The sequence below is a fragment of the Arachis hypogaea genome, chromosome 4, assembly GCF_003086295.3.
Source record: "Arachis hypogaea cultivar Tifrunner chromosome 4, arahy.Tifrunner.gnm2.J5K5, whole genome shotgun sequence".
Lineage (NCBI taxonomy): Eukaryota > Viridiplantae > Streptophyta > Magnoliopsida > Fabales > Fabaceae > Arachis > Arachis hypogaea.
Window position 1 is genome coordinate 39,564,309 of NC_092039.1, and position 23,139 is coordinate 39,587,447.

General features: G+C 29.5%; 1 protein-coding gene across 1 annotated transcript; it reads left to right on the top strand.

Moving 5' to 3' along the window:
- The first annotated feature begins 6,875 nt into the window (after positions 1-6,875).
- On the top strand, positions 6,876-10,237 carry LOC112796713 (uncharacterized). The gene is made up of 4 exons (XM_025839289.3): positions 6,876-7,299; positions 7,480-7,791; positions 8,721-8,809; positions 9,753-10,237. Exons 1-4 carry the CDS (start codon positions 7,134-7,136, stop codon positions 10,155-10,157), a joined length of 972 nt encoding a protein of 323 aa, XP_025695074.1. The 5' UTR covers positions 6,876-7,133; the 3' UTR covers positions 10,158-10,237.
- The last annotated feature ends 12,902 nt before the right edge of the window (positions 10,238-23,139 follow it).

Below are 23,139 nucleotides of genomic sequence, written 5' to 3' on the forward strand. Positions count from 1 at the left end.
GTCGGTCTAAACTCCGCGGGCTGTGGCTTGTACTTTATGACTTTTATACTCATACATCTACTTATACGTTGTTATTTTGTATCTATATCTTGTACCTTTATGCTTTTAGCTTCGTGTGAATGTTTTGCGCTTTTTTAATTCTGTTTTGAACTTATTCCTTCGTCGGGCTTCTATATATATATATATATATATATATATATATAAGCCTTAAAATTATCATGACCTTTTAGTTATCCTTTACTTTACGGTATGAGTTAAGACTTAGGATAATTAGGGTGTTACAGCGCGTTGTGAAGAGAAAGCCACGGAGGCCGCGCATCGCGAGTGGAGGAGTCGCCATGGATCGGAGTAGTTGATCGTGCGTCGTGAATGGAGGACTGATGGTGGCTGCGTCGTAACGAATGGGACCGCGGCGGTGCAGATGCGTCGGAATGGTGGGCGACGACGACGGGACGCGTGGAATAGGCCACGCAGCGCGACGGTGGTCGGTGGGCGATGGCGTCGAAAATGCGTGGAGACGGCAGGTTTGTGGAGAGAGAGATTTGACTGTTTTCAAATGAATGGAAAGAGATTATGTTTTCTATGGATTGTTTTTATTGTGTATTATAAATATGATTAGAATAAATGTAAAAAAAATCTTTTTTAAATTTTCAATTTTGATTTTTAAATTTTTATTTAATTATAAAATTTAAATTATAATAAAGTTGGCTTATGTTGGTTTGTAGCGGAGTTATTTCCTTATACTTTTCCTTCTAATATGTATTTATAATTTGATTTGACAAAGTAATACTTTTAACACTTGGATCAAAATTTAAATTTGTCTGACATTAATTTATCTAAAAATTCATTAATAATTTGTCCAAAATATTATTTTTGATATAACACTTTTATGGTGATAAAGTCATGCCATTTGGAAAATTACCATCACTTTTTTTTTGGGGATCATTTTGGCTTAAAAATGGCCATAATCTCCGTAGACGGTATCTTTTGGTTCGATTATATTACATGTCGTCATTGAAGGGTTGCATGTGTTTAATTTTTACGGCTAAAATTGAAATGTGGTCACTTTTGCATACTGTATGTTTATACAACCTATTTAGAGAAATCTTGGTATTCCGTATAAAACAAACTCAATGGATTCACAGAAAGTTATGACAGTGAGCAAATAATTTGAATATCTTGTTGCTCCTCAAGAAGTGTCATGAATTTTCATACCTACTACTTGAGAGAGAGTACACCTGCTATTTCATAAATGTCATATAAAGCTCATAATAAGGAGACTTAATTAACACAGAACTATAGCTAAATACATTATTTAAATCAAATTAAATATGTACCATCTTTCCTAACCATTTTCTTTCATTTGATATCATAGTTTATTAATATAAAAGTTAATTGATGATGAGGTTTCAAATTTAGAGCACTCGTTAAACAATCTTTCATTTTTATAAATGATTAAATTAAACTTCAATTTTACAAATGATGATTTTCTGTCTTTAATTTAATTATTATTAAATTAATTTAATTAGTTAATTAGATTCATTTTGGCTAATTAATTTTATATTGATATAGAGAGTAAAACAAGTTTAATAACCAATTTGATACAGAAATAGATTTCTTCAGTTTTTTTTAATTGTTTAAAAAAATATAATCTCTTACTTTATATTTTTTAAGTGGATCAAAAAATATCTAAAAAAGATATTTAATAATAAAAAAGCACATTTTATCAAATAATTAAAAAAATTGGAAATATCCATTCTTATATTCTATGTCATCACTGTATTAATAGGAATTGAATTAGAAAATAACAAAAATTAACTACTTATAAATTTACTGTCTTGCTCGTCCTTTACTCTGTCATTCATACGTAATTTAAAAAGTAAAGGAAAGATTATTAATATATTTTATAATTAAATAATTAAGCATCCAAAGATGTTCTAGAAGAGTACAAATTGAAAGAAGAAAGTTTTGGAGTATTCAAATTAGGCCCGCTTTTCAAGCCATCCTTCTACAGTATCATCCTCTGTGTGTGTTTACATGTGTATTTATATGCATTATATTTTTTATAATAAATTAATAAAAGTTTTTATAGTAGAATAATTAAATTTATTTACAATAATACTTATACATTAAAAATTAATTATCAATATATTTTTATATTTGTATTTATATTTTGATTATAAATATAAATTTAGTTAATTATATTATTTATAAATTTTATTATAAATATAAATCAAGATTAATTATATTATTTATAAATTTGTTTCCTATAAATATGTCCATACGTTATTAATTATTTTATATTATAATTGAAATATCAAAAGAGATTAACTATAAATCAAAGAAAATTTTACTCTTTTTTTTTTTGGGTTAAGACTAGTACTAATAAAAATGATTTAATAAAAAAAGAGGTATATAAATTGTTATATCTCTACATATCTCTTTAAAGAAAAACTTTTTGATTTGTTTAATTTTTTGTTTTTATTTTTTTTATCTTATGCTATTTTTTTTCTTTTAAAATAATAAAAATCAAACTCTATACCTTTTAGTCATAAAAGCTTTGATATCATGTCATAAAATCTTTCTCATAGAAGTTTAAGCTGATACATAAAAAAATATACGTGAATAATTATATCACTAACATTCAATATACATTTTTATATTAGTAAAGCCTGACTGATTTTGTGTCCCATGTAACATTATATTGCTTGAGATAATTAATTGACACAAACAAATTGTTCCCAGTTTTTACAATGTATTGAGTTACCAGAGAACATAAATAATTTCACCATGCTTTTACATTTTCTCTTACATTTAATTTGTGTTATCAGAGTGAAAGATGAAACACATATACATGCATATGCAATGCTGCTGCACTTTGAAGAAAATGGTTAAGAAAGAAAATAAAAAATAAAAAACACAAAAGCTATATATATATGGTACCTTCATCCTTGCTGCACGTTCATAATGATAACCCTACAATATATGAGGTCATAGCTTACATCCAATTCACCAGCGATCTGTTTATGTTTGTGTGAAACATGTCTTTCAAACTGAGGTCACATGATCCCTAGCATTAAATTAAGTGTCTCTTATTGTTATTTTTCCTCTTATACATCCAACCAGGTATTTTCAATGTGACACTGCTGTGTTTCCAACATATATAATAATATTATTGTGTGAAGTACAAGTAGTAATTGAATAATTAACTGCTCAAAGGAAAAAAGAGCATAATAATTCATCAAAATTATCTACTTTTTGTAAGGTATGGTCGGGGAACATGGAAACATGAACTACCAAACTACTATGTATTATTTTCACTCATGAGTTAATCAGCTTCTTCCAAGGATTGAGACACAATATTTGTAGACAACAAATTTTTGTTGTTTGAGGTTGGGATGCCTGGTTGAATTTTATTGTAATTATATTGTTAAAGATATAATCATTTATGAGTTCTTTTTATAAATTTAAGCTTTTGATAAAAATGATATTATGATATGGTATCAACATTTTTATAACGGAAAAGTTTAGAATTTCATTCTTGTTACACTTCAAAAAAAAATTTTAAGATAAGACAATTAAAAAAAAAAAGAAAGTTGATATAAAAAATTTACATCAAATTTAAAAGAGGTTCTTTAGTTGAGAAGCACGTTAAAGATATAACTATTAATGTATTTTTTTCTAACAGTTTAAATTTTAAAAAAAATAGTATCATAACATAAATATATATTTTGTATTTACTTTTTGAGTTTAGCTAATATGTGATTTTATCATTTAAAAAATTTGGATAGAGAAATATAAAATTTAAACTTTTAATGATTTTATTGTTTGTTTATTAAAATAAATAATTTAAGCTTTTAGTTTATAATTTTAGAATATATGTTAGTTAATTTTTTATAGAAAGAATAAAAATTCTAAATTTTTAATCACAAAAAATATAATATTATATTATAAAATTATTTATCTAAAAAATTTAAATGGTTAAGTTAAAATATATACATGAATTATTATATATGAATCTTAGTTTGGTGTTTTTACTTTTTATTGAGTAAGATAGAGAGCAGACACGTGAGTTAATAAGTTACGCGGTGTGTGATGCAATGCCTTAATTATGTTGTACCATAAAGTTAGTTTCTTTTGGCTTCACAATGAATATTAAGCATGCAGCTAGCATAGTCGTACCTTCTAAATGTTACAACACGCAAGCTTATTGTTATGAGTTATGACACTGAAAGATGACAACGAATTAAAGGTTACCGTTGGGAATTTTATTGATATATACAAGGATGAATTAAATCTCATTTTATTTTTCTCCACAATTAATTTTGCATATATAAACGTATACGTACAAGTTTGTTGTTAATCTATAAACTAATTTATGTTTTTAACGGATTCAGCTCCTCCAACTCCAAGGTGCATGCTAGATTTTAAAGAGTAAATTGCAGTTTTTGAACCAAAATTCAGGTTACTAATATCGTGTTTGTTACCTTTAATTAAAATCAGGACAGAACTAGATAAAATATTAGGGAGACTAAAAATATTTATATAATAAAATAAGACAAAAATAAAATTTTAAGAGAGATTAAACTAAAATTTACATATAATTTACATGTAAAAAATTAAAATTAAGCGAAGTTATTATCCCCTTTTTATATATGTAGCTCCGCCCTGATTAAAATCTTATCGTGCTTATACAAAGATTTATAAAAAAAAATTACATCATTTTCTTTGAAACAACCGATATTTTTTAAAGTTCAAATAAAAAGCCAACTGTTTTTAGTTAATTTCAACAAACTTTTTAAATTATATTTATATCCATATTTAAATTTTAAATTTTAGTTATAAATTCTAAATCTTAAACTCTATCTAAATCTTAATCGGTTAACCCTAAATTCTCCAAAAAATAAAATTTTAACAGATAATTTTACAGTAAAAGAAATTCACTATTGGTACTTAATTAAAAATTGGTTTCTTATATTTATTCGTCTTGGGCTTTATAGCAACAGTTTTATCTGGGTTGAGTAAGACTATTTAGACAATTTATTCTTATGAATTTTAACACAGTTGTATACCTAAATTAAAGCCAAAGTCTTTGTTGGTTCATAAATTAGTTATTAAAGCATCTCAACAGTTGAGCTAAGTTATATGATTGGTATCAATAGCTTAGATTTTTAAGAAAAGAAAGAAAGAAAGAAAGAAAGAAAAAGAATTTACTATGTATATAGTGTTCCGAAATATGGTTTGCAATAGGTAAAATTTCCATCTGAAATTAATTATTAAGAAGATCTGTTTAAATCTTTTGTGGGGATGTATTTGTTGTAATTTTGTTTGTATTGTTTAGGATTAATGATTAATACAAGAGATTCTATTGCAAAGATATATGGAATCGTTAGATTAAGAAAACGTCAAGTAGGAAGAGAGAAAAGAGTTACGGATTTGAAGGACTTGAAAAGAAATGGTTCCATTTTGGTATTTTGCAATGACATGCTTAAAGTAGAGCCTTTATTTGGAAAGAATTGAAAGGAATAATCAATGGTTAATGGAAATGCACGTTGGGCCACACTTAGACTGATTTGTGTGTTTTATTCACCTATTCATAGAAACCGAACCTTTTGTAAACTCTCTCTCTCTCTCTCAAAAAAACACACACATATATGAAAATTCATTGATTCACATTTTATTTATTATTGAATAGGCTATAAATTTTATTTTACTTTTTGATCTTTATCTTATTTGATGATAGCTAAATTATAAATCAATGAAATGAAGGGTGAATAATTGTTGCATTTGGCATATAAAATATGTAAAATATTGAGACAAAATAAAATTTTATTTGTTTGTTTTCTCTATCTCTAGTTCTAAATCCATCTCGTTAATTATATCTCAATTAAATTAATGATTAGGTGAATTTAACTCAAATTTAAAATTTACTTTATGAACGAAGAGATATCTCATATTTATAAATTCTCAAAAAACTTTATATTTAAAAGATGTAAGACTTATAATATACTTTTTTTATGTACAGAAATAATCGTTTGAAATGTGAATATTTATAGGTTGATGACTCAACAATATTAAATAAGATATGTTCTAATATCATATTGAAATTGAGATTAGATGGGACTAATTCAACCCTAAAAACTAACTCTTAGTTAAACAAAAATATGTTATACTTACAAACTTCCTAAAAATCACATTTTTAAGAGATGTGAGGCTCGTAACTATCTCTAATTCTATTTTAAATTTGTACAATGTTTTATTTATTAAACACAACTTGAAATATTAGATAACAAAAAGAAGTTTTTGTAAGCACATATAGCTTAATAATTGCAATATGTTTGGAGTTGTTTATTTTCCTTACTAATATCTTAGATAATATTCTTTGTTTCTAAATCTAGGTGTGTTAATTAAAAATAAAGTTGTGGTTGCCCAAAAGTGTGGATTGCATATATGTGTGTGTATATACAGTGTATGTGGGAACTGTCAGATACATGACAATCAAAGTAGTACCTCCCACTATATATATGTATCAAACAGGTTTTCTTTCGTCTCTACATGCTCTCAAAAAAAAAAAAAAAAGGTTTGTGTGTGAGAGGAGAGAGAAAGAAAGAGATCTCAATAATAATCCTCTTAGCTTGATAATAATGAGAGGAAAAAAGACACTAGGAAATTAAAAAAAAAAAACAAAAAAGAGAAAAAGAGGTGACATATATTGATACATGGGGAAGAAGCAACTTTTAATAAGTAACAAGACATCATGATGATCATGTTCTGTGTACTTTTTGCACAAACACTACCCCTTACATTCATTCACACTCTCCAAATCTCTACTCACCAGAATTCCACACTTTAATTTCCCATCACTTTCATGACATGTTTTCTTTGATGAGTTTTGCATTGTAACACTTTTATTTGTTTCTCTCTATCTATATATTACTACTACTTCTACTATAGATTGGTCAACTCACTTTGTTTGCTTGCTGCTTCAACTAAAGCTTTTACTACAACGAACACTCGTTACTGCTTCAATTCTTCCCTATAAATACAGTGTTCCATCTTCACTATCTTTTCACACAACAACAACATCAACCCTAGTTTGTTCTTTCTTCTAATAATTAACTTAGTTCTCTAACATGTCTTCTCATTCGTTCAGTAACCTCTTCCACTCTTCCACAACCACCACTACTCCAAACTCCTCAACAACTACCCTTCTTGATTCCATTGTTGCAACCCCAAAACATCAACTCACTGCTTGTATTTGCACCCATTGTAACCATCTCCTCACTTTCAATCCTGCAGGTACATAACATTAAACATAGCCCTAATAATACTAGTTGGCTTACTTTAAAGAATGTGATATTCTCAACTGTTAAATAATTCAATCAAACATGTTCAGTTAAATATGTCAAATTATCTATCTTCACACCATAATATTAAACATATATATCTTTTTATCATTTGATTTGCATATTGTTACAGGTCATGGTGTGGAGCAAGGGACAAATAATAATAATAATAATAATAATGTGCAATCTCATCATCATCAACTTCAACAAGGAACAAGGTGGAGTCCAACGCCAATTCAGTTATTGGTGCTTGAGGAGTTGTATAGGCAAGGAACCAAGACTCCGTCGGCCGAGCAAATCCAGCAGATAGCTTCTCAGCTGCGACGCTTCGGCAAGATCGAAGGCAAGAATGTCTTCTACTGGTTTCAGAATCACAAGGCCAGGGAGCGCCAGAAGCGTCGCCGCCGCGAGATGGAGGAAACTACTGCTGCTGCTTCTGCCAAAGGTAATCAATAATAACTTATATAAACTATTTTAGTTAAATAAATTAAATTAAGTAGAGATTGCCGTGCAGTTATTTTTTTGTGAAATTAATAATTAAAAATCGTTAGATAATTTAACATGATTAACTAAATTAAAATCTAATAGTTTTTAATTATCAATTTTATAGAGGCACTTAAAATTTCTACCGTTAAATTATCTATATTTTTAATTATCGTCTCTGTGTGAAAACATTAATATCTGAATGAATCTACATGTATATGTTTGTCCACAACAACTTTTTTTTCTCCATCTCCCTATTTTTTTACCCTAATGCCCCACATAAAAACATGGCATAGTTATTTGATAAATAATATGGTGTCAAATTTCATATTTTTCATATGAAGTTAATCAATAATATATAATGTTTTTGTATCCTCATGCATGCCAATTAATAATGCACTGTAAACATAGCATTTTATTCCCTCACACACATATATATCACTTTCATTATCCCCACCTCCACCCCCACCATTTTGTCATGATATTATTTGAAGATAGATGTACTCACTTCACACACATTATTATTAATGTATGGTAACATGTATTATATGACTTATCTTTTGTGCATTGATTTTATCAAGTTTTTAAAACTACACTCTAAGATATTAAGTTATAGGGAATTACATAAAAATAAATAAATTATATTCTTAAAATGAAAATAAAAAATACTTTAAAAAATTCACCAGAAAGTTATTAATTATATAAATATGATTAGGTTTTGGAGGTACTGAAGGCTGTGTTAGTGGTCAAAAGATTCCTGTATTGCTTATCATCCTTACACTGATGATTGCATAAAAGAGAGAGAGAGAGAGAAAGAGAATGGTTTTATATGATATTAGAGTGTGGAAGGAATTGACGTTGAATTTGGTGTGTGTTGGATTTTGGGTACAGGGTTGAAAGAGACAGGTTGTGAAGTTAAAGAGACAAAGAAGTGGGCATCCACTTCAAACTGCAATGGTGGTGGTGGACATGCAGTTCAGGTCTGTAATTACTCTTGGCTTTGTCCATGTTGCAACTATCCAAATATTTTTTTTTTAAAATAATATTTATATATTAAAATTAATTATATAAATCAGTAATTATATATTTTTATATAAATATATATAATTTAATTTATTTTTTAATATTTATTTTATATTTTAATATTTATTTTATACTAATAATTAATATAAACAGTTAATTTTAGTATACACGTAATATAATTATATTTTTTTACCTTTCTTTAATTAAGCCATCATATATACCGAAACACATTATTATACAGGACACCAATAATGGACCCTATAATTGGCTCTCATAAATATACAGAGATTTATTATTATTTTAGATGGCTTTAGAATTTTATTTCTAAGACAGAAATAACGAGATAAAAATTAATATTTTTTAAAATAAGTATCTTTATATATTTATATTTCTACAAAAAAAATGAGAAATTATATCTACTATTTCTATATTTCTCATAGAGATAACAATTTAATTGTGATCTTATAGTATAAATATTTTTTTATATTATTTTCTAATAACAAGTTTATGTTAAATATTTAAAAGTATTTAACATTAACAATGATATAAATGAAATATCTCAAAAAGAAAGAGGTGGAATGAATTTAGAAGAAAACAAGAAAATGGAAAGAAAGAAGATGCTTGAAAAGCTGCTTTTATAAACTTTCTGTTGGACTTGTTTCTTGCTAGCAATAGTGTTTTCAGACTTTCTTGGACTTGTGAATGAATTCTCTCACTCACTCACACACACACACAATGACACAATCATTCTTTTCTTTATTTAGTTATTCATTTTGATATATATATATATATATTTTTTTTTTCTTGATTAAAATATATATATATATATATATATATATATATATAATTGTAAGTCGTGTTGTGCTTTAAGTTAAAGTTTTAGCATGCATGAATTTGCAGGAATCTATGAGTGCAGTTGATATATCAGAAAAGGAGTCAAATGGTTGGAATGAATTTGAAGAGAGAGTTTTGAGGAGAAACAGATCTGAGAGACAGGCTAAGTACTTTAACATTCCCTCCATTAACATTGCAGCAACTGCTTCCGTAGCTTCACAGATAACTCATAACATTCAACTTCTAAGTACTCATCATCATCCTCAACATCACAACTACAATAATAAACAAGACAATAATTCGTCTCATCCTCGAACCCTTGAGCTTTTCCCAATTCACAAGAACCATGATGATGATGATGACATCATTTCTTTCTCGGACAGGAATTCCAACAAGCTATGTGCCAATGCGTCCATGGAAGAAGCCCTTAGCTGTGACCAGTTTTTTGAGTTTCTTCCATTAAGGAACTGATGAACTAAATAATAATAATGGATTATGTGTTTTATATATATTAGAAAGAGATGTGTAATTGTTCCTTTTCTTTATAAAATATTAGTTGAAATTTTGGTACATTAAGAATATAACATAGCTAAATCTAAATATATTATTAAAGTATTCTAGGTGTTTTACACCTTTTCTCTTATTTTTGTCCTACATTTACATTTGAACTAATATTAATTAATTTTTTTACATTAAAATATTAGTTTTTTTATTTTTTTTATACTAAATTATCAATTATGTTATATATATAAAAAAATTAATTATTAAATCAGTTATTTATATAAAATATATATTAGAATATAAAATATATATTAAAAATAAATAAAATAATACATATTTATGCATTAAAACGTGATAACTAACTTTTTACATATACATAATATATATTTTCTAAACTATTTATACATTATAATTTTATTTTATCAAATATTTTAAAGCAGAGACATGTATGTTTCTTGATGCTAAGCCTAATCTTAAAAATGATAAAACGGAGTGTCGATATATAAATTAGAATAAATTTGATGTTAAATATATATTTTTCTCTTAATAAACTTTAAACTGATTTTGTAATGATAAATAAATTAAATAATATATATTTGATTAGAGTTGCGAATCTTTGGCACCTTTTTATCTCTTGAGAGTCAGTGTTGCTGCATGCAGCTAGAAACTGCCTGTACGTGCATCTGAACCTTTTTTGTTTTTGTCTTTTTATAACTTTTCAATTTTAGGGCAACTTCATTTAGGGAAGACATGATCTTTGTCACCCCAATTTTTTGTCATACACTCAATATATAGATTAATTTTCCTTTTTCAATTTCAACTTTCAAGACGATCTACCCATTCAGATATTTTTTTATTTTTCTCATGGGTGCCGTGGAGCCAGCCAAATACTTAGATTTTATAATGGGAAGTGTTAGGTAAATAATGACTATTTTGAACAACATGAACAATCACCAATTAAATAATAACACATTATAATTTAATGCTACTAATTAAATTTAAGATTAATTTATTCTTTTAATTCTATTAATTCATATTATTCACACATTATTCAAAAATATTGTTGATTATCTATACTCTTTTAACCCTATTAATTCACATTTTTATATATTTTTATCTTTTAAGTTTCATTTATTATTAATGCTCTTTTTAAGTATGCAGCTAGGTTTCACTGAGCAAATATTGAGAAAAATAGAGAGTGAAACGCTACTTAAAAAATGACATACTATTAAGAATAATGAACAAAATTAATTAGCAAGTTTTAGTTTTTATTTTTTTTATAATCTTACCAAAACAAGCGGTCAACCTAATAAATAGGAGACAACAATATAAAATTATTTAATTTAATTTAATATTTATAATTATTTATTTATTTTTATCAATAATTAAGAAATATAAAATAAAAAATAAATGTATTAAAAAAGCCAAAAGAAGTAAGTTATAATTTTCTAAAATTCTCAAATGATACGATGACTCCAAACATTATATATCTTTCTAAATCTAAATTATTCATATAAAATATAATATGAAAAGTTAAAATTTATTTAATTAACAAAAATATATTATTTTTATTTAGTAAAAAACATTTAAATATGAAATATTTCATTTTTTTTACTATCCATTTTCCTGGACTCAATTTTATTTATTAAATTTATTGGGGTTGATTTTATAATCACATTATTAAGACTTGAGAGAAAACAAAAAGGGTTTAGGTTTTAGAACAAAATTACTAAACTACTATATCCTACTAAACAAAATTTATCTTTTCATAATTTCTACGGATAGTTTAATTGTTATCCAAAAAAATATTTTTACTCATTATTCATATATTTTAATAATTTATATATATCTATTACATATATAGTATTTCATAAAGTGTACATACATATATACTTAAGTCACAGTTGCATCAATTAATGAAAACAATAAGCTAAAATAATGAATTCCTTGCCCAAAGCACGCAATGCACAGTTAAATTTTGAACCAATAGTGGAATAAAGGTTACTAATATATTAGAAACCTAAAAATGGATGGGTTAAAAACTTTCCGCCATATATAGTGACTTTTGCAGCCAAAGCAAGAAGACTTTCTTTTGCGTTTGAGGGAGTTTCAGCTTTTTGCTATGGCATTTGTTTGCATACGTTGTCAATAGTAGCTGGTGTGCTCGTGATTCATTAATTTTTATAGAACTGTCAATGTCGAATATTCCTTTTTCAATTAAAATTAAAGTGATCAAATTAATGTGCATTTCTTTTCTAACAATTTCATTACTTAATTAATAAAGGTCTAGCCAATAATAAATTAATAAATATTTTTAAATTATATTTTATACTAATTAATTATTATTAATTAATAATTATTTAAATTTTATTTTTTAAAACTATAAAATTAATAATTATTAGTTACAGTTATTTAAAATTGACTGACTAAGAATTATTTACTTATATTTTTTTTTAATTATATAATAAGATCATTTTAAGCTATAGAATATATACATATAAAGAGAAAAAGGACTATAATAGAATTGGTAGTGAAAAAGGATATGAAGGCTTGAGCAGGCATAAGAGAAGGGGTGTCAAATGATTTGTAAGTCTTCCTTTTGATTTAGTTATTCTCTTTGGCTACACATTCTTTTTTATTTTCCTTTCCTCACTACTTCCAGTCTTGGTTGTAGATAATTTCACTGGAGCCAATTGTTCACACAGACTAATCTTATATTACAAGAAAAATATTGAGTTTTATTAGATTTATCATCGGATTTAGCACTGAAAGTTACCAGTAGATTTAGCATCGGATTTATTGATGGTATGAATGAAAATTTGTCCTTCAAATAAATCATCGTCAGATTCAATATTTCGTCACTAAATCCAAAGGCAAGAAGTAACGAAAAATTTTATTTTATTTGCACCAATGTTACTGTTAGATTTTACAATGAAATATTCTGCCAGTAACAGGTTTAATTGAAATGCATTGTTTAGGTAACGGTAAACACCTTACCAATAGACTGATCCGCTGGTAAATTCGACGATAAAATAGGGGTAAAATTTAAACGCGAAACCCTTCCTCCTCACTTCTACGAACTCTCTTCTCTTCTCTTCTCCTGTCTCTCATCCATTGAAGCTGCCACAATCGCCACCAACTGGAGCTGCTGCTGTCGTTGCCGCTGTACGTCGTCGTCAATGTTGATGGAGCTGTCACCGCCTCCGCTGTTGGTTTTCATTTCTATCAAAGGATCTCACCTTAGCATCATTACTTCTGCCTTCTACCACCACCACGCTTCCACAAATCTTTCCGCCACCATTAGAGGTAATATTTCTATAGTTATTTTATTTTTTCAAATTTTTCTTTGGGAGTTTAGTATTTTGTTAGGTATTTTATTAAATTATTGATTAATTTTATTTAATGAAAGTGTGATTAGGATTTGTTATGTTAATTTAGTGCAGTTCAAAATTACATAATGTTAGTGTAGGTTATGATATGGTGAAACTAAGAGTGCTTAAACTATTAGAAGATTTTATTTGAGAATTAAAAGTGCTTGAGCTAATCAAAGATTTTATTTGAATTTTGTGAATGAGTTTTTTTCCAATTGCATTCAACTTCTATCATTTATTTTTGTTATCCCTATTGTTAATTTGGTGAAATTAAAATTAGGTTTTAATTAATTGCAATGTTGAGTTTTATTTATTCTTTGCAAATTAGTTTTTGATGTAGCTTCACCTTGTGAATTTAATAAATGTCCTTTTTATTAGAATGGTGCTATTTTCTTTAAGATTAATTAGAGTTCACTTCTTTTATGCCAGACTTATTTTTTCTAGGATAGAATTTTAGGATTGAAGTGGGAGAAGGTTGCATAGTGGCGCCTTCTTGAAACCCTTGTTTGCTGAAAAATTGTGGAGTTATAAGGGGTTGTACACTAGAACGGTTAGGATTTAATGTTTTATTTAATGCATGTTTGTTCTTATTTATGTCTGCGATTGTTTTTCTTGCTGAATTTTTGTTTACATTCTTTAAAACATGTTTGGTTTGTGAGAAAATGATAATTAGATTTGGTAGGAGATTCTAATTACAGAGAAAACTGTCGAATTTTCTAAAAATTTTAATGAGTTGTGTTGTTGATTTAATTCTAGAGTTTTTATTGTAAAATGATTCCCATCCATTGTCTGTGGATATACGATAGGGATAACGGTGGACCAGGGGATTTAAAACCTGAGTTATTTGAGGGGGTTGACGAGTTCGTCAACATAGAATTGTTTAAGTCTCAAAGGGTATCTAAGTGTCCGTGCTATAAGTATCTGCTGACTAAGTGGTTAGGACCTTTGAATATAGCACTTTATCTCTACTATAATGGGTTCGAGGATGGGTACTAGATGTGGATAGAACACGAAGAAGTGGATGAACAAGGAATTAACCAGTCTGCCTCGAATTTCAATAGCTACGAGGGTCGATCAATGAGAGTTCAGGTTCTTAGAGAACTAAACATGAAAGAAATAAATTGGGAGGGTAACCAAGAGAGATACAATGAGATGGTGTTTGATGCAACTAGTGTTCTCAATATAGAAGATGCTAAACAAGAGCCTAACTCGAAGACAAAAAGATTTTATCATCTACTACAATATGTCACAAAATCTTTGTTTGAAGAGTGCGTTCATTCGAAATTGTTTGCATATGTTAGAATGATGAATATTAAGTCTGAGTCAAATCATACACAAGTTTCCTTTGATAAGTGGGTCACCCTTTGTAACGAATTAGTACCTGGCGGGACTACTGGCATCCCTCGAAGCCACTACGAAACAAAGTTAGTTTTGAAGTTAGGTCTAAATTTAGTGAAAGTCAATTGTTGTTTGAATGGTTGTATGTTGTATTACAAGAGGGCGTGGATCTGATTGCTTGTATATTGTGATACACCGAGGTTTCAAGTCAAGAGAGAACAGATTGGTAAACGATGTGCCAAGAGAGTTCCAAACAAACAGATGCACTACTTGCTCCTAATTCTTAGGCTATAATGATTGTATGCATCAATGAGCTCGACCCCTCACATGACCTGGCATAGTAACAACAAGAGAGATTACGGTTTTTTGACGCACCCGTCACACGGGGATGCTTGGAAGCACTTTGATCGGGTCTACCGTATATTTGCAAGCAACCCTAGAAATGTTAGATTAGCTTTGTGCTCTGACAGGTTTGCACCAAACTCTAATTTCGGTAACGCGAGTTAGCCTGTTATGGTGACTCCTTATAATCTACCTCCCGAAATGTGCATAAAGAACCTATACATATTCCTACCTTGTATCATACCTAGTCCAAGCAACCCAAAGGCCAAAATAAATGTCTTTTTGCAATCTTTGATGGGTGAGTTGATGGAGTTGTAGATTAATGATGTAGAAACTTATGATATTTCAACGATGACAAACTTTCAACTAACTTCCAACTGCATGTTGTGTTGATGTGGACCGTTAACGACTTTCCTACATATCAAATGTTATTAGGTTGGTCCATGAATAGAAAAAAGAATTTGTGGTTTGATTGTCATTGAAGGTTCCTTGATATTAATCATCGTTTTTGGTGCAACAAGGATCTATTTAGGAAGAATAAAACTGAACAAGAAGAGGCACCAGTGAGATTGAGTGGTTTGTAGATTTGGCATTGTGTCAGTCGAATCGCAATGTTGAGACCTTCGAGATATGACAGGGAGTATAATTGGACGAAACAAAGTCTATTTTGGGAGTTACTTTTTTAGAAAGACAACTTGGTTCGTCATTGTCTTGACATGATGCGCATTGAAAAAATATGTTTGATAATATCATGAACACCGTAATGGACATTGAGTGAACAAAGAATAATCATAAGATAAGGTTTGTCTTAGTGGACATTTGCAAGCAGCTAGATCTGAACTTAAAGAGACTTGAAAACAGCTGATGAGCTAAATCAAATGTTGTGTTCACTCTAACAAAGGACTAAATACAAAATATTTGTAGGTGAGTTAGGGGATTGAGATTTTCTGATGGTTATGCTTCTAACTTGGGTAGGTATGAAAAATGTCTCACAGGGTAGACTTACTGGGTTAAAGAATCACGATTGTTATGTTTTTATGGAGTCATTGCTTCGTATCGCGTTCAGAGAACTTCCTACCAACATCTGAAAACCCCTCACATAAATATGTGAGTTTTTTAGGGAGTTATGTGCTACAAAACTCAGCGTTAATAATCTCACAGTCATGGAAAAGAACATTCCCATCATGCTTTGTAAGTTAGAGAGGATATTCCCTCCAGGATTTTTTTATGTTATGGAACACTTAGCAATCCACTTTCCATACAAAGCAAGAGTATGTAGGCCAGTCCAATTTAGGTGGATGTACCATTTTGAGAGGATGATTAGATCTTTCAAGCGTATCATGAAGAACAGAGCTCGGATCAAGGAAATCATCTGCAAAGCATTCCTAACTAAAAAAATATCTACATTTTGCTCTTTCTATTTTGAGCCTCATGCTGAATCACATAAAACAAGAGTTGGATGGAACGATGAGAGGGGATAATCCTTGTCAACTGGAACAACCTATCCAATATTTGTTCTGGAAGGAGCTGCAATGGGTGCGTGTAGTGAATATTGGTTAGAGAAAAAGAAAATCGATGGACACATTTGCATGTGATGCTTAACTGTGACTAGGTTTCACCTTACTCGAGGTGAGTTTTTTAAATCTTCGTAAATATTGCAATTAGTAAGATATTAACTTTTTCATCTAATCAAAACTTCAGTACACTGAAACTTCATTATTTATCACATTGTATCATAGGTTATTTCAAGAAACAAATCTTGATACATCATTGAAATTTTTTTTACATTGGTTTCGAGAATATGTCAATGTCTCTCTATCTGACACAACAGATTGGGAACTAGTTGCACTTAGTAAGGGCCCAATGAATAAAGGCACAAGCTACCCAATATACAATGTTAATGGATATCGGTTCCCTGCTTTACAATGGTCAGTGAAAAAGAAAACAGATAACACCAGAGTTTGGGTTCATCGGGGTGCAGGCAATGGTCATTCTGATTGGTATGGTGTGTCGCACAATATAATTCAATTAGAGTAACTTTTTTTCACACTATATACAAAGTGTGCGTGTTTAAACGTGAGTGGTATGATCCAAGTTAGCAACAGAGAATATGAAACACAAGGATTACAATATCACTGAAGTAAATGTAACAAAAAAATATAGGTACTATGATCCTTTTATTCTACCTCAAAATGCACGACAACTATACTATTTTTCTTATCCAAGGCCATACAAGTCTAGTTGGGTTATTCTGGTTAAGACTAAATCAAGAGATTGCATCGAGTCTGATAGAATAGATGATCAGTAACCTTACCAAATTGATGACCCAACTTCGTCAAAAATGGTGGTTGACACCAATGATCCGATCATTCTTAGGTCGGCTGTTATGGATGATGACATCATTGACTTTAGGGTTAGATGATGACACACTACCATTAGAGAACAACGATCTTTAAGAAGAAGAGGGGATCGATGGAGACGAAGAAGAAGAAGACGAGTTCGATGATCGAAAAATTACTTCGGAAGAGGAGGAGGATGACGAACCAGAGGAAGTAGATGATAAATCTGAATAAGGTTAACCTAAATATAGTTTAACTAGCTTGTTGTATAATTAAACCTTAGTTAAATTAGATCATATATAATTACAACACACACTAGCCTTAGTTCTATCTTATGTATTTTTTTTATTTCTTTCGTGTTTTTATATTGTATGTTTAATTTTTCACATCATATATATATATATATATATATATATATATATATATATATACATATATATATATACATATATATATATATGTATATATATATATCACTTTTTTTCAGATAAATTACTAATTTATATTTTACTTATTGGGAGTTGAATAAATCGTTTTATTAACTTTCGGAGTCCATTATAAATTGAAAAAGAAAAATAAAAAATTGACGTTTCTGTCGGATTTAACATCAAAATTTTTTGACAGTAATGATTTTTCAGTTTTTTTTAAATAAAAAATTAAAGTTATAGTAAAAAAAATTTAACTTTAATCAGCCGCAAAGTTTCAAAGTTTGGCGTCATTATTACCATCGGAAAAATTTTGACAGTAAGTGGCATCAGATTGCCGTTAATTAAACTTCGTTTCGTCGGTAATTCTGCTGCAACTTACTATCGAATAAAAAAAAGTCACTGATAAACATTTACCGACGAAGTTTATATGGACGGATGTAGTCCAACGCAAAATCCAATAGTAATCAATTTACCGGCGAATTATTTTCGTTATTATGTGGACAAATTTAACAATATTTAACATTTTTTTTGTAGTGTTATTTTCTCACTTTATTCATTTTATACCATACTATACTTCACAGATCTAAACACTTCACAGATACTATTTCTTTTTCTTAATCGTATCATTTTCACCGTTATTATTGTTTAAAAACTTAATTTTTATATATGAAAAGATTATATATAGATAATCACTCGTGTATTGACAAATTAGCAAAAATAATTAATTTTTTTAAATTATTACTTAAAAAATTATTTAAATATATAAATTTAATTAGATAATTAAGTAAAAAAATTTATTCTGTCAATATATCAATATTAAAATTCTTCTTTTAAAAATATCATTTTTGTGGGAAAAAGTTAGTTTATATCATGTTTTTTAATTGTTAATTTTCATTTATCTCAATTCAATTCAACAAGAATTGATTAGGCCAAGAGCGAGATTTTTTTTCTTTATATTAATTAGAGTTTAATTTTTTTTTGTATTAATTAAACAAATAACTTTACATTACTCCTATTTGATATAATTATAAAAAAATATTTTATTGAAAATATTATTACAAAAAAAAGAGTTTAATTAAAGAACATTTTTTAATTAATATCAGTCAACTTTTTAAAATTATTTTTTTTATTTTAAGTTTTAAACCTTAAACTTTAGTTTAAACATTAAATTAAATTACAACTTCTAATAAATTCTAACTCTAAATCTTAAATTCTTCCAAAAAAAAATTAAAAAATATTATATAAAAATTAATTAATATTAACTAATTAAAAATTAATTTACTATTCTATATTTTTAAAACTCTTGCTTAAACTTGACAGATCAATTTAAGTCCCTATTAAGGTAGTCTCAATAAATTTTTTTTTCAATGTCAAATAATATGACATTCTAAAGAATTAAATTTAAGAACTAGGTTACCTTTTACATTTTTTTTTTTGCTAATTAAACCCTCACCAAATGCTAACAACGTGGGTTTGAATTGCAAGTTTTATGAAAAAGCTAACAATACGGTTCAATGATAAAAACTATTATATGCGAAAGTTTTTTATTTAAATTTTTGGATAAGTGAAATCATAATATGATATCAAAATTCTATATTCGAAAACTCTAGAATTCGATCTTTGATAAATCCAAAAATAGAAAAAATATATAACATAAATATAAAAAAAAAACTTATGCAAAAATTAAACAAACCAAAAAAAAACTCTCTAAACTCGTCTCATCTTTTTTGAAAATTCTGTTACAAACACAAATTAAAGCGAGATAAACTAGCCAATGCCATTGCTAATAATGGCATTTCTTGTAGATATCTTGCGAACAAACACAAAGAAAACCGAAACACCAATACTAATTTTCTATTAGTAGAAAGAATTTAGGTCATTACAAAGAAGTTTTATACATATATTTTAATTATATGATTGTACATCAACAAAAATAATTATTTTTATTTTAAATACGTGAATGGTAAAAAAAACACGAATGTGATTGAACTATTATATTATATATTGGCAGGATATGAAAACCCAAAACTACCACCATGATACCGCATTATGCAAATGTCTATTTAATGGTGGAAACATGATCTAAAACAGTTACGAAAAATGATTTTGCTCCCAAGATTGTCATCACCACCATACTTAATGTAAGAACCAGAGTTTTCACGAAAAACCGTTTAAGTAGAATAGAATAATTTAATGGCTCAAAAAAATAGGTTTGAAAATATAAAAAATGTTTTTCTAAAATATAAATGTGAGATTCGGATTTAGTGGATTTTTCTGAGTGGAAAAATATTTTCTTTTGAAAATTTTCGCGTAAAAATGCGTACCAGTAAATTAGTCGGCAGTATCGGCTTAAGTCTGTTTAGTTCTGCGTGAGAGAGAATAAAATAGTAAAAAAATCTTAGAAAAGTATTTGAAATAGCAAACCGGATACTTATCCTAAAGGTTTGGCCTAAAGTTGGACAAAACAAACCAAAAATGCAATGCGGTTAGACCGGGCCCAAGTTGGGCCCAAGCCCAACATATATACACCCTTTAATGAGCCTTTTTTATCTCATAATACCCACACACACACACAAAGGGCGTGCTGGTTTTTGAGAGAAGAGAGGAAGAAGAAGATCACTATTCACTCTCTCCTTCTTTGAGCCATATCTTGAGTTATGGTGCTCCGATTGACGAGTCGTTTGCGGCCACGCAAAGCCCTCATCGAGCCCGTCGTTTCTAGCTAAACAAAGTGGTAAGAAACTCACTCTTTCCTTTCTAGTTTCTCTGTCCTATGTCATTTTCGAAAATGGCTCTTTGAGTTGTTGAGTTTTTTGTGTTCTTGTTGTTTAGGTGTAATCTAGTTTGAGTGAGTAGTGGATTTTACCCCAAAATTGGTTGGGTAAGGTAAGATATCACTAAATCCGTGTGTTTAGTGGAATGTCATAAGCTCTAGCTTTGATTCATGTTGGTTTCATGTTATAGAGTGTTCTTGGTGTTGTTTAGTGTTGAGTGAAGGCTTGAAAGCTTATGGTGAAGTGGTTTTGTGCGTGGAGGGTAATCGGCCAAGGTATGGTTTTGGTTTTCTTTATGTAATATGTAATGTTTCATGAAACTTAGGTTAGTTGACCTTAAGATAGGATTGAATGTTTGGTGTATGCTTAATTATGTGTGAATTTGATGTTTGAAGATAAGTTGTGGGGTGATGATGATATAGAGTTTTGGGATGTGGGATATATGATATTATTGATGTTGATTGTTGATTTTAATGACGATAGAGGTTGATGATGAAGGTTGTGATTTATTATTGTTGATGAGGGTTTGTTGTTATTGTTGATGATTAAGAATTTTGATGGTGTGGAATTGGTGAAACTGGGACACTATTGATGGTTGAGTTGAGGAATGATTAGTATGGATTTTTGTGTTGTTTTGGGTATTATTTGGGTTGTGACTAACTAGACTTGAATTGAGAGTTTTGGTAAAGTTGAGTTTTTAGTATTTTTGGTAAACATGGGTTTTAGGCCAACTTTGGCGGATCATATCCTGAATTTCGTGGAAATCGGAATTTTATAGAAAAAGATATGATCGTTTGAAATTGAAGTTGAAAATCTGAAATTCGGTAATGTTGCAGAATTTGTGATTTTTGATATGTGTGCCCACGCACATTGCTGTGAGTGTGCTCTGAACAGCGGCCATATCTTCACTTGTGCGTACGCACACCATTTTGCGCACGCACACCCTGTAAATCTTTGAAAACGTGCGTACGCACGCCCTGGTGCACACGCACACATAGAGATATGCCTACTGTTGGGAGCGTTCGCACACACACCCTACGAAATTTACAAGTTGTGCGTATGCACAACATCATGCATACGCACACGTTGGGAAGTGCCTTCTGTCGAGGGCATTCACGCGTATCCATACATGCACACAAAATGGAAAATTTTGCCTTGTGTGCGTATGCACACCTCTATGCGTACACACACTTTGAGAAAACTCTTTTGAGAGTGTGTACGCACAACTATATGCGTACGCATACGACCCTGTTTTCAATAAAAATCTTGTTTTTAACTCTTTTACCTTCCAGTAAGGTTGTTAACTTCCGTAAAGCTTATCTAGGGCATCTTAACTTGTTTTTAGGATTTAAATCATAGAAAATACCCTAAGTGAGTCTAACTAGGATAATTCTGGTAGAAAGTTTAGAAGACGGAGGCTTAGGTTTCTGGAGTACAGAGGATGGAATAGTCAAATGAGAAAAACATTGACTTAAGCTTGGTATGTCAGTTGGATGGAGTTGTGTTGTGAACTAATGGGGAGTCGGATGGATGATGAGATTGGAATGAGTATAAAAGAAATAATGCTATGAGCTATGCTGTACTATTGAATTGTTATAATTGGTAAGTCTCTATGCGCCTCGGGCAAGGGCTGTGGCAATCTCCCACATGTCGAGGCAATGGTGCCGGCATAAGGGCCGAGGCAGTCTTCCACCTACGTTGAGATGTGAGGACTATGGCAGTCTCCCACTCACATAACCTTTCTGCTGCCAGAGTGAACTCGGGCACTATAACCCGAAAGAGTGTGCCGGGTACTATAACTCACGGGGCGCAAGATAAAGTGCTGAGCACTAGAAATAGTGAGCAAGGCACTATAACCCTAGTCGTGGCAGAAAGGCGACATCCCGGGGATGTGTCGGGTTGGTATTTTGAACCGACAAGTGATATCATGAGCCAAATAAGGTAGGCATTCATCATATGCATCTTCTATCTACTTGTTTGGTTTGATTACATGAGTTATGCCTATTTGAATAATATGTCTAAATGCTAATTGACTTATCTGTTATACCTGAAAACTATTTGTGCTTTACTTGCTTGCATTAAATGTGTTTTATTGGTGTTGAGGAAGATTGGGAGGCGGTGGCGATGAGATCGCACGGAGGTTAGGTTGGCAAAGGCTGTGGGATACGGTGGTGTGTCACTACAACAAATAAGAATTTTCGCAACGGTCAAAAACCATTGCCGTAGATTGAAAAACCGTTCCCAAAACTTTAGGTAACGCTTTGGCAATGGTTTTTGACCTGTGGTATATGCGGCCGTTGCCAAAGCTCAAAGGCAACGGTAACAAAAAAATCGTTGCCAAAGTTTCTGGTATAGACAAC

Coding starts and splice junctions, on each gene's coding strand:
- LOC112796713 (XM_025839289.3), top strand. CDS start 7,134: ATGTCTTCTCATTCGTTCAGTAACCTCTTCCACTCTTCCACAACCACC. Junction 7,792..8,720: donor TGCTGCTGCTTCTGCCAAAG/GTAATCAATAAT, acceptor TTTTGGGTACAG/GGTTGAAAGAGACAGGTTGT. Junction 8,810..9,752: donor GTGGTGGACATGCAGTTCAG/GTCTGTAATTAC, acceptor ATGAATTTGCAG/GAATCTATGAGTGCAGTTGA.